The sequence below is a fragment of the Zonotrichia albicollis genome, chromosome 3, assembly GCF_047830755.1.
Source record: "Zonotrichia albicollis isolate bZonAlb1 chromosome 3, bZonAlb1.hap1, whole genome shotgun sequence".
Classification (NCBI taxonomy): Eukaryota; Metazoa; Chordata; class Aves; order Passeriformes; family Passerellidae; genus Zonotrichia; species Zonotrichia albicollis.
Window position 1 is genome coordinate 12,192,472 of NC_133821.1, and position 13,083 is coordinate 12,205,554.

General features: G+C 42.6%; 1 protein-coding gene and 1 long non-coding RNA gene across 3 annotated transcripts in view; one reads left to right on the forward strand and one right to left on the reverse strand.

Moving 5' to 3' along the window:
- Positions 1 to 13,083, reverse strand: part of LOC141728454 (uncharacterized) — a 60,688-nt gene that overhangs the window by 32,834 nt on the left and 14,771 nt on the right. The gene's annotated exons all lie outside the window — the stretch shown is intronic.
- The window catches only part of EFEMP1 (EGF containing fibulin extracellular matrix protein 1), a 45,691-nt gene that overhangs the window by 31,307 nt on the left and 1,301 nt on the right, over positions 1 to 13,083 (forward strand). For both annotated transcript variants that reach the window (XM_074536661.1, XM_074536662.1), the window contains exons 5-10: positions 1,520 to 1,642; positions 4,967 to 5,086; positions 7,622 to 7,741; positions 9,181 to 9,300; positions 10,726 to 10,849; positions 10,962 to 11,157. In XM_074536661.1, coding sequence (XP_074392762.1) covers positions 1,520 to 1,642; positions 4,967 to 5,086; positions 7,622 to 7,741; positions 9,181 to 9,300; positions 10,726 to 10,849; positions 10,962 to 11,157 — 803 coding nt within the window. The remainder of the gene's footprint in view (positions 1 to 1,519; positions 1,643 to 4,966; positions 5,087 to 7,621; positions 7,742 to 9,180; positions 9,301 to 10,725; positions 10,850 to 10,961; positions 11,158 to 13,083) is intronic.

Consider the following 13,083-nt stretch of genomic DNA (forward strand, 5'->3'; position numbering starts at 1 on the left):
GATCAAATAAATCTGCTTTGTTCCAGCACAGTATACAACAAAAAGGACTGGAATTGAACAAGTATTTTATTTCCAGCTTTTGTAGGAACCAGGAGCACAAAGCTCATGAGCTTCCTGCAAAGACTTGCCCTGAGCTGCCTGGTGTTGGGGTGGCAGGAGATAGCCAGACCCAAAAGCCTTCTTCACACCTGGGAACGTGCTTTGGAGTGTCAGGACACAACAGTGAGCTCAGCAAATCCTGCACCAGCACAGCAGCTTCAGGACTGACACTGGGCAGAAATGCAAAGAGCAGCCTAACTTCCCTATAGAATAAAGGGAAGATGTATGGAAAATATCTGGACATTTGAGGAGAGGGCAAACGTTGAGAATTAATTCAAACTGTTGATGGTTTGTTTTTTATTGAATCTTGTGGTTGAAATGGTTTTCATTTGTTATGAGAAAGAATCCATCATTTTTTCCAAAGCACCACCCAGAATCTGCCACTGGTGATGTTCTAACATCCCCAGTGCCTATACAAATAGAGAGGTCAGCTGCGATTTGTAAACTAGAGATCATAAGTTTTAAGGAATTTGTTTATTCAGCCTAGAGTCTCCAAATTGTGTACCATGCCAAAATTCAAAAGTCATCTCACTGTACTGTGTCATGTTACAATAAAAAGCTCTCCAACATTTTGGATGTTCAGATGAGAAAGCAAATTGTAATTCGTTTGTCAGCACATGCAGTTTAATTATAATTAAGTACCTCCAGCAGTCATAATGAGCAGGCAAAATGAAAATGCTGTTTTTATACTTGTATAAACCTGCATTGAGTGCAAACTAAAAGCTGCCTGAATTACTCTGAAAAGCATCGGGCTAGAACTTGCAGTTTTAGCTGTACTGAGCAAATACAAACACACATCAACTGCTTCCAGAGACTTGAACAGATTGACTGAATTAGGAGAATTTTCATGGGAATGACAAGAGGCAGATCTCTTCCTGATGAGAAGGCCACCACATTCCCAGTTCCAAGTCCCTGTCCAAGGCATGGAGCACGGGAACCACACAAGAGATCAGCAGAGTCCTTTTAGTACCAGCAAAACAACATATTTCTAACTCCTCTCCTCCTTGAGAAAGAGCTGAACTACATTTGCTGAAATTTTCTGGAGTAATTCAGCATGAAACATCCAACCAGCGTGGGAAAAAAACCAAAGCAAAACAAAACAGGCAAATGATTCAAATATGATGAAGCTGCAAGAAGTTCACAGAAAATTCTAGACTGACAAGTGCAAAATATTAATGGTATTTGACAAACAAATGTTTAAAATAGCCATATCTGAAAATATCTACAAAGGCAGTGTATGAGAATTAAACATGACCAGATTCCTGATAGCTGCAAGTGTTGAGATGACATCTTGGGAGTGCACCTGAACTTTTCTGCTTGCAGTCATAGGTAGCTTGAAGATGTGTAAAGTATTTAGCCTGTGGAAATACTCTAAGGAAATGTAATGACTAATATTGCACTTACTTTCTTTTTTATAAAGATATAGATGAATGTGCAACTGGAACCCACACTTGCAGAGCTGACCAAATGTGTGTCAATTTAAGAGGCTCCTTCAGCTGCCAGTGCCTTCCAGGCTACCAGAAACGAGGGGAGCAGTGTGTGGGTAAGTGCTGCTTTCCATTCAATGGTTTTCTTTCATTACCCACAGTTACAAACTCCACATTGGTCACAAGGCAGATAGGTATGTGTGGTGTGAAACAGCTGTCTGGCTTTGGAATGCAATGGAAGAGTCACTTTACCACAGTAATTAATCACTAAAACACGGGATGAGGAGCTATTTTAAGGATAATCAACACTTGGCGTTCACAAGCTGAGTTCTGCTAATAGTTCCCATTGTGTGATTGTTTGTGTTGGGGCATTGCCAGTGTCCCAGAGACTGCCATGAGTCCCTGAGGGCAGCAAAGCAGCTTCCCCTGAGATTCAGCTCCAGGTCTGTGGGACACAGCTCTCCCTCCCCCAGCCCCGCTCCAGGACTGGCTTCCTGAGCACAAATGACAGAGATGGAAGCTCTGAATGCAGGTGCAGGAGAGCTGCAGCCTCTAAAACCACCAGGCTTTATTCTCCATGCCAAGACAAGCTGTTGGCACCCATGGGATCTATGCAAGCGTGGCATGGAATTAAATCCAAGTGCAGGGCAAGCACCACAGGTCTCCTGTCCCAGCCTCAGGTGGGGACATCACACCAAAGCGTCATCCCCCTGTCCCTGCATTTGACACTCTTTAATCACCATTTCACTGGATAAAATACTTTTAGAACCACTCCAGCCATAAGCCTTGGGTTTGTCAGATAATAAAAACAACTCTGAAGGAAGAGACTCACATCTACACATCAGGAGGTGATATTTGAGACAGCCTCCTCTACTACACTGCCTGCATTTTATGCAGCTTAGGAGAAAAGCGTTTGGGGTTGGGGTTTTTTCCTCTTTCAGGGATCCTGCGTTTCAAAGTGTATAAGAATTCTAAAATTCTTATTCTTCATTTTTTATTCTTAATCTCTTCTCTTCTTGCTAAGGCTACAGGTAAGAAACTGAAAAGATTTTAGTACACACCTAGAATAACTTCAATTTCTGGGCATGGCCCTTTCTTCAGGATTCCAGTCCAAGGGCTGTAGAAATAAGAATAAAAATTCTTATCTCTTTCCTAAGAGACATAGATCAGGCCTCAAACTGTCAGATTGGTGTAAACACAGGTGTATCTGATTTCTCTCAGTTCTCTGTGCAGGAGTAGGATGACTAATTTGGAATGTAGGTAGATGAATAGTTTTGGAAGGTCATGCTTTTTTTTTAATATCTAGGGTTTATTTGGATTTTTTACACAGCAGGTAAATTATATTACTGCCATGCAACAGCACTCCTGATATCAACATCCATAGTCCTAAATAACAGGAAACAGGACAGAAGTGAGAAGAAATGGGAGTGATAGACCCTTATACCTAATTGTGAACACATTTATGCATCTAAATCTATCCATGAAGAGGTCTGGAAAGTGAAATTTCCCTTCTCCTATTTAGGTCAAAACCAAGAATAACACCTGTGTTACATATTACACACTGACCTAAATTACAAGTACATCCCAACAGTTAGTAGTGTCAGCATTTCAGAATAAAGCCTGTCTTTAGGGATTTTATAACAGCTTAGCCAGAAAATGTTCTTGGGGCCAGATCTTGATAGAGGTTCTCCATATGGGAGGAAATGTTTCTCAAATTTGAAAGAAATTTTTCCAGACTATTTTGGCTTGAAGGTAGAAGGAGAAAAAGAGACATTTTAAACAATTGGTTGATTTTAATCTAAATTCACTAACAATTTCTGACTTTTTTTTATAATTTTTTCTTTTTAATTTGCTTGTTCACGTATTGCTAAATGAGTCTTTTCTGAAATGCATGACTGCAGGGAGAATGAATTGTTTTCCAGCATCACTTCAAACAGATTTGGCCCGATTGATCAGATGAATGTCAGCCCTTAGATCTGCCCTTGTGCCTAATCCCACAAGGAAAACTCCCACTGAATAAGAGCCAGATCCTGAAAGCATTTATGTGTATAAATGTACCAATGCATTGCTCATATGTATAATCCTATTTTTTTTAAGTTACTTATAAGAGCTTAGTCCTGTAAAAGTCAAGCATGGAAATCTACTGTGCCTCCTTAATTTATTCCATTTCCACTTCCAAATTTCTCTCTGCAACAAGAGTTCCAGTGACAATTGCTACTGTATGGATAGCCAGGAATTTTCCAGCAGAAGCCTTTTCATTCAGAATCATCCAAAACACTCCATTAAGTTCAGCCCTAAATTTGACAAAGCAAGGGTTAACTTGTAAAGATTATTTTTTTCACTTGATATTAAAACAAACACTTTCCTCATTATATTTAAAAAAAAAAGTCTTGGCCTCTTTTTAAACACATCTATGGTGGAAACAGCTGGAGGTAGGAAATGCAAGATCTGGCATGGATGTGGGAAGTGCCTTTCTTTGTTCCAGTGAATACTGCTCTGATTTGTGTGAGTGTTGATCCTTTGAAATGTCCCATTGTGTACAAGCCCAGAGCACAGCATTGGGTTTCTTCACCGAGCTCCAGCCACCACACACACAAAAATGGAATAATAAAACATGTTTTCCAGGCAAAGCCAGAGCCACTGTCTCCTCCAGAAGCCTTTTAAAATGCAGAGGGGTGAGGGAATGGGGTGGTGCATGCAGGTGAAAGCCCTGCTTGGATGCACAGCAGGAATGCTGACTCTTGGAAAGGCAGACTGCTCCACCTCAAAAGCAGGGCTGACCTGCAAGGAGAGACTGTGCAAAGCTCTCAGCGCCTGGGATGCACAGCCAGGTGTGCTGCTGGGTGGGAAGGGATCCAGGACAGGCAGCCAGGGGAATGGGAGCAATGGGAAACCCTTGGAGAGCAAGGCAGGGTCTGGGGATCCCCACGGAAGCACAACCACCTGTTTCCTTTTCAGGCCCATTATTTCTCTATCCTTGCCATTCCACTGCACTTGCACAGAAAATCTGGACTGTTCCTAATGGAGCTGAAAAGATTTAGTACGTGCCAGGAGTGCTGCATGCGAGTTTTTGGGAAAATGAGCTCCAACATTGGCTGTGTTGGTCAGCACCGTGCCTGATCCTGAGGGATCAGGGAAAGCTGAACAAAACACTGAGTTTTACCTCCACAAAATAAACCAGACCAAGCACTATTGCAGGACTGAGTCAATAAAATTAAGTTGGAATGCACACTGAAGACAAGGAGCATAAAAGCTTGTTACAAAGCAGTCACTTAAAGGAAAAGTTCAAGTGTATCTTGTAATACCCAAGGAAGCAGTGCCCAGCTGACATAAGCTTTCCTCCTGCTTTTAACCAAGTGCAATGAACTTTCCTCAGACACAAGAAGAGCAGGGAGGTGCTGTGCTTCCATGTGAACTAACTGGTGTTTTTGGTGCCCCAGACATCGACGAGTGCACCCTGCCCCCGTACTGCCACCACCGCTGCGTGAACACGCCCGGCTCCTACTACTGCCAGTGCAACGCTGGCTTCCAGCTGGCATCCAACAACCACACCTGCGTGGGTAAGCACTGCTGGGCACTCCCCAACAGCCCCCAGACACACGGACACCAGCACACACTGAAAGGAAAGCAGCACCAACCAGGAAAAGGCTGCACTGAGAGGCTCCTCTGCCAGTGAGCCGAGAGTTACAGGAGGGTGGAGAATAACAGACATTCAAGAAAGCTCTAGTTTTTTTTGTTGGCATAGCAGATTTCCAAGGAATATCTAAAGCATTATATTCAGTATTTAATCCTAGATTTAATTATTCTTTCAGTTCTGCTTTATTATTTCCTGATATTATTCCCAGTTCACACTACACAGGCCAGAACTGGGAATCAAAGGAATCCTACACCTCTGCAGTTAAGGGTAATTTTCAGAGTCACATTTTCTGAAAAATCCTTTCCTTAGGATTTTTTCTCCTGTGAAGCTCAGAGGCCTCAGGAACAAAATGCAAACATTGATTATCTGCTGCTGTGGAATGCAACAGGTGGATCTGTAATTGGTCTCATGGTTATTTCTAATTAATGGCCAATCACAGTCCAACTGGCTCAGACTGTCTCAATCAGTCACAAGCCTTTGTTATCATTCCTTTTCTATTCTTAGCTGGCCTTCTGATGAAATCCTTTCTTCCATTCTTTTAGTATAGTTTTAATATAATATATCATAAAGTAATAAATCAAGCCTTCTGAAACATGGAGTCAACATTCTCATCTCTTCCCTCATCCTAAGACCCCTGCAAGCACCATCACAGGTAATTACCCTCAGCACGTGGTAAAGAAAGCCTTTAGGTCACATTTGAATATCTAGAAAAAGTTAAAAATTGAAACAAGTGTTGTTAAGAGTGACCTTTCAGCTGTGATGTTGCCCTTAGAAATAAAATACTAAGAGAAGCTGCACAGTAAAGCTTTAAGACTGATGTCCATTCTGAAATCATAACATCTGTTCTAGAAGGATGAAAGTGATAACAAAAAGTAATTCTGTCTGCAGAAGCACAAAGAGAATAGCTATAAAATCAAGAGAGTGGTGATGGAGATGGTCAGCTCTTTATAGATGCAATTGGTGTATATAAAATCTATATTATATACCTAGAGAAATCAGGCTGTGTTTTCCAGCTTCCACCATCCCTTCCAAGCATTGCCAACCCCCACCAAGCACCCTGGCACACTGCACAGCTCTGCACTGAGACAGGAATTGCTTGGTTCTCACCAAATCACAGGATTTTAAAAACTGCCCATGGACACAACAGAACCAGGTGACAAAAGTCACTGCCTTGTCCTTTCCATGGCTCAAATGGAAGGTGGATTCTTTCAGCACTTCACCAAACTCCCCTTTCCTGGCTTTCCAGCCTCCCCAGGCACATTTCTACCAGGTAAAGGGGAGGAAAGCTTAAGGAGAAGATTTGTGAATGGATGGCTGCTGCATCAAGACAAACTCCCATCTGCCCCAGCAGCACTTGACAGCTGTAGCTATTACATTTGTGTCACGATTTCTGCCTCTATTGAAAATGGGTCAATATTTCTTGGGAAATGAACAGAGCTGGGGCTTTGGCCACCAAATTTATTCCTCCTGGTAGTACTGGAGGAGGAATGATGTACATCCTTTGCACTGCTGCCAGAAATGAACTCAGAGGGGAAAAAAAGACTTTGTGATGAGTTTTCCCTGTTATCATTCATTTTCAGGACTAGAAGGTTGATTATGCAGAGAATTCATATCCTCTTCATTGGTTGCAGTTTTCTGAGTGCCTCATCTTTGTCAGTTTTTAGGTGTATCTCTAAATTTACAGTGTTGCTGACATTTATAAGCCATGAACTCAAAGGTTTTTCTCCAAGCACAGCTCTCTGCTCATGGAGATATCTGATAAACACAAACATCAATTGAAAACATTCAGGATGGAAATAAAAGGGAAAACATTAAAATCCACAGGCTGACAGGAGCAGCAGTTAATCAACAGTCTGTGCCAAACAAGGGCTATAGATTCCAGAGGTGATTAGACTTATATAAACTTCCCATTAAAAATTGCTTCTCTTCTCATACCAGTGTCCTCAAAATGTTCTTGGGATGGGCAACACCATGGAAAATGTAGCACAGAAAAATACCTTCCCCCAATATGGTCTAGGCCTTAGAGCTCTGCAGAACTCTACTGGCCTCAGAGGCTCATGTTATAATTGCAATGGAATTTAAAAGAACAAATTTTCAGAGTAATAAATAGCTCAAATAAATCTTAACCACTGCATGCTGAGAGGTCTTATCAGTATGTGTTCCTTATATCAATTATTTATAGAGACTTGGCATTTCATACCTGAAAAAAAGGCACTGGAATGTGCAGCTTAATAGCCACATTAAACATTTTTGGGAGAATTCATCACACATTAGAATAACTCTCATTCCTGGAAAAATACTGGTTTTTACATGGAATGTAAAGCACAGCTCTAACATTGCTCCAGTTGTCTGCAGATCCACATTGATAGAGCCAACTGAGCACAGGCCCAGCCTAAGGACTAACCCACCAAGCCTAATTACCACCTACACAAGAAAAATATCTCCTTTTTCCTTTCAGACATAAATGAATGTGATGCCAACAACCCATGTGCACAGCAGTGCTACAATATCCTGGGTTCTTTCATTTGCCAGTGTAATCCAGGCTTTGAGCTAAGCAGTGACAGAATCAACTGTGAAGGTGAGACTTTTCTTTGTCTTAGAAAAGAAAATTTGTTGTTGTTTTAATTTGCACTGAAGCCTTTCTGTGAACTAAGGGACAGAATAGAAATGGAGACAATCTGTGGGTAGAGTTTGTAGTCAAAATCCTAAGGATATTTATTTTTTATGGTACAAAGGAGGCTAATTTACACTTGAGTAGCTGCAGCTGCTTTCAGGTGCAGGTAGGAATGGGTCTCTCCATAGCAAGTGCAAAACAGGACAGAGATTGCTGCACTTCAGATCCCAAGTGGGAAGAAAGATTTCTGAACCCTGATTGCACAAACTCCCTGGAATTGTGGGTGGTCTAATGCTGATGATCATTAAATGAATTGGAAAGGAATGCACAGCAAAAACAAGGGCAATTTTGTGTGTTGTTAGGCTCCTCCAAAAACAAAACCTCCAATTCCTGATTTAAGGGGGCCACGAGTGTGCTTTTGAGGTGCTTTGCAGCCTGTGTACACAAACAGCATGCCTCCTGCACAATTACACAATCAACACTTTATTTCCTGTGCCAGAGGCTCCGCAGGGGTGCCCTAATCTCCTCTTGGACACATGATGACCTCACCCTTAGAGCCCACAGCCTTCCTGCCAGCCTTGCAGGCAGAGAGGTCCCTGCTTCAGCACTGCCCTCCCCAGTGAGCTGGGAGAGCTGCTACAGATGCTCCCTCTGCTTAGCCTGATCTTAGGTTAATAATTATAATAATAATAGGTTAACCAAGCTGCTTACCCTAATCCTGTTTGAACAGAGCAGGGAACAGAACAGGAACAGCCTCCAAGGACACCCCTGAGCCCAGCCCAAGAGCTGGGCTCAGCTCAGGGGTAGGAGGAGGGAGGTCTGTGCTTTCCAAGCCAAGCCCTCCTCTTGATGGGTTTAAATTCATTTCCTGTTGATGGCATGCCCTGTTCAGTTCTGTTCCACACCAGGCCTCCCTCACGAGGGACTGATGGATACACAAGGATAAAGAAGCAGCGGAATGGTATCCACTGATTATTATTAGAAGGAAAAAAAAAAAAATATCTTTCTCCCTTTCCCAGAGAGCTACTCCATGAGTGTAGGGCACAAGTACAAAGGCAACATTTTTGCCTTGCTAACTAATCTCGCAGCTGCGGGTTTTTTCCTCAAAGTCATCACATTTTGGAATCCTGCAAGTATACACAATTTCAAGAGTTATTTTCCCAAACCTGTTCTGAAGTCTAATTTAGCTTCTGCTTCCTCAAATCCAAACTTCTTTTGGAGGATTACTGACAAAATCCCAGCAGAGCTCACCCTTCCATTCTCAAAGTATTAAGCAGCACATTTCAGGTTTTGGATAGCTCTTTTCAGATACTTTTTTCCCCAAGCATTAAGCTGTTATATTTAGTTCTGCAACAAGGTAAATTTCAAAAGCCAATAACACAAAGCTCTTTTGCTCTCTGCAGACACTGACGAATGCAGAACCTCAAGTTACTTATGTCAGTACCAGTGTGTCAACGAGCCAGGGAAGTTCTCCTGCGTGTGCCCTGAAGGGTACCAGGTAGTGGGAGGCAGGACATGCCAAGGTAAGTGCCCTCCCCTTGGCAGGCTCAGCCCTGAGATTTTTACACCACTTCAGGCTAAGGGTGATTGCTGGATAAATGGTTGTACTGCCTGACAGGATTACTGTGCTGATAGCAGAAGATATGTTGATAAAGCACTTGATGATTCATTAAATATCTTTTAATCTCATTTGAATCCTTCAGCTCAAACTCCAAGTCCTTTGGATTCCTAAGACAAAATTTCAGTTTTTGCAGCCCTCAGGTAAAGCTCGTCTTAGATGTCAAGGTAGTGGATCTAAATTTGATATCAACATCCCTGAATAAATCCAGGTCATGAAACATGGATTTATATGTTTCTTTTCAGAGAGATTCCTAAATCCAGTCACAGTAAAAATTAAAGATACGTTTCTTCTGATAAAGGAGAAAAAATGCAAGCCTTCAGCAGCTTAGATAATTTGTGTGTAGAAAAATAAATGTTCTGGCTAGGTGCCACCAAATGCTAGGATTTTCAAGTTTGTGGTTTTTTTCTCAGTGATGCTAAAAGTCTCTGCATCTTTTTAGAATATATTGTTCTGCAATATTCTAAGTGCAAGAACTATTGCTTCTGTAATGCAAAACCAGATTGGACAGAAAATATTTTTAGAAATAAAGAGGTGTGATAATTAGAGCCAGAAAACATGAGAAAATAACTCTTCTTTATGAGCATTTTGTCTTACAAAATCCTGCTTAACTTCTTTTTCTTCTGAAGAACAGCAGCTGACACTGAGCATTGTGGGATGGTTGATTTAAGCATATAAAAACCTATTTGTGCCTTCCAAGAGATTACATTTGGATAAAGCCTTTCTGTGCCTGTATGAAATTTAGGAGACCTTGTGGGTAGACACTGGGGCTCTGGCACTGGCAGGAAATAGAGCATTAATGCAGTGCAAGGCTCACAGTCTCCACCTCCCTTCAGGAGTCTTTTCTCAGGCAAAAGAAACTCTACTTTGCACAATAAATGAGTTTTCACTATTTCTTCTAAAGCTATTTTGGTGAAAATGTAGCCATTAATGAGGCACTTTAGAGCCTAAAACCCAGGTTATAATAACTGAGAAGCCACAAAAGGCAGGTAATCACAATTCTTCCTTGAGACCTTTTTCCTCTGTCCCCAGGACACCTTTGGCTGTAAAATCATTCTTTGCTAATTATAAACTTGACAGCACTTCCACAGTTGCATTATATATGATTAATGAGCATCTCCAGTCAGCTAAAAACATTCAGTCTTGCTTAACACCCAATAAGCAAGTTTATTCCACTTCTGCACAGAGAAACCCTTTATAGCCAGGTCTCAGAAAACAACACAAGGACATGGAAAGCTGATGGGTTTCAACAGACAAACAGGTTTTTTTGTAGTACCTTTGTAGCAACCCTGTTTCCATCTGCTTTGACACAGCATCTCCTTCCTCCTAGATATAAATGAGTGTGAGACCACTAATGAATGCAGAGAGGATGAAATCTGCTGGAATTACCACGGAGGGTTCCGTTGTTACCCCAGAAATCCTTGTCAAGAGCCCTACATCCTTACCTCGGAGAAGTAAGGGAAAAATGAAATCTTGTGTTTTAGGCTCACCCTGAAGAAGGGCCATGAAGGAATGAAGAGAACTTTGTGTTGTAATGCCTTTTGCTGTGCTCTCCCCTGTGTGCAGTCGTTGCGTGTGCCCCGTGTCCAACGCCATTTGCCGGGAGCTGCCCTACTCGGTGGTGTACAAGTACATGAGCATCCGCTCCGACAGGACCGTGCCCTCCGACATCTTCCAGATCCAGGCCACCAGCATCTACCCCAACACCATCAACACCTTCAGGATCAAGTCTGGCAATGAGAACGGAGAGTTCTACCTGAGGGTGAGTACTGGGGGCACTCAGGCCCTGCCTCCACACTGCCCCGTCCTTGTGACGACCCCAAAGGTGCCCAGAAGGCTTCCACAACACCCCAAAGTTCAGCAGCTTTTTGGTGCTTCCTTACCAAGTGTGCTTGGTTCCCAGTTTTTAACAAGCCTTTAACTCTCCTACCTGGAAACTCTAAACTGTGACTCCAACTCTTAGGAATATTTAGCAATCCTGGGACAGCCATGTCAGATTCACACAAAACTCCCTGCCTTCCCGTCTCTGTACCAACATGTCAGATAAATCTGAGGACACAGATAAATCTAGGACACAATTATAGAAAGATTGCTTGTACAATTACATGAATTACAATTCTTATTTTACAAAATAAGAAATCAATAACAGCATTCTAGAAATCCGTGCCCCATCCCAAGGTAAGCTCAGGCAAACTTACAGTGCTGTTGAGACATAATTAAACCTTTATTTCCCATAGGAAAAACCAAGGAAGTCCAAAATACTTGGGATAGCAGTATTTCCTGTTAGTGGGATACATTCAAGTAGATACACATGAATAGAAGCATCTAGAATATCTGCTTTCTAAGCAGATGTTTTTTGGGTTTTTTGGGAAGAAATCTCATTTTCCTGAACCCCTATAATATTTACAAATTCCTGGGAAATCCTTCCTTCATATGTGGCTTTACACTCCATAAACAGATTCAGCACAAAAACCTTCAATCAGAAATACAGTAATTGGGAAGTTTTCATGTTTCATTTTTTCCTTCCAATCAGGAGATTGTGGGCTTCTGATAGTACAAGTGTACCAAGCTGTGGTATTGCCATTTGCACCATGTTTACCCAAGGTGGGAAAAGGGAACTACTCATCCATACATCATTTGTTGTGACATAACAAATCCAGGGGAAAACACTGGATTACAGGTTACACATCAAAACCCCCTAACTACCCCCAAAATACAAACAGCTACTTGCTTAAAATAAAAACAAGATCACTGCAGGTCCCACTAGGGTAAGACCCCAGTGTGGCCCTCACACTGACCCTTAGAGTAACAATTCTCACCTCCTGTTGCCACCCAACAAGAAATCACAGGCCTTAAATAAGGAAGCACGTGTTTGTCCTGCCAGGGGACTGTGGTAAACAAAAGTTTGCTCGGAAGTTATTCCTACTGTTGTAGTAAAATGCTGAGCTGGCTCCTGGATGCAGCACATGGGTTGGATTCATCTGTGCACCCAACTCATGTGACATGGGGAGAAAATATTTGTAGTAGGCAAAGAGAGACAGAGCTGACCCTTTTATCAGCATCTGGAAAAGGCAAAGCTGTTGGACAAACCAGCAGCAAAACCCCAGATTGGGAAAGGAGATTTGAAGCAAAACAAGATGGGGATAGCAATAGGCACACACCAGTAACAAAAATTCCCAGTGTTTACAAGGACAACACAACTTCTGGAGCATGAGCCACGAGACAGTTTTGAGTTTCCCTCCAGTGAACAAACTACCTCACTGTTAAAGACATTAGGGCTCTTGTTTCACTTGTTCTCTCTCTATTTTAAAACCTGGTAGATGGGGTTAAAACAAAAACCATGTTGGGATAGATTACCACTTCCCACATCCTCTGGGGTAGTCAGCATAACCAGGAACAGATTTTGCAGCACAGTTTATTCCTGAGGGGCTCAGTCAGGTGGAGCTTTCCCTGCAGCAGAGCCAGGTGTGAGATTAGCCATGGCCCTTTGGAAGTGTTAAAAGTGCCCTTGCCTGGTACAGGCCAGGGCTGAGGCAGAGCCGTGAGGGGGGGGGGGACGGACGGAGCCGTGAGGGGAGGGGGGGGGGGACGACCCACGGAGCCGTGAGGGGAGGGGAGGGGGGGGACGACCCACGGAGCCGTGAGGGGAATGATGGGGGGGGACGACCCACGGAGCCGTGAGGGGAAG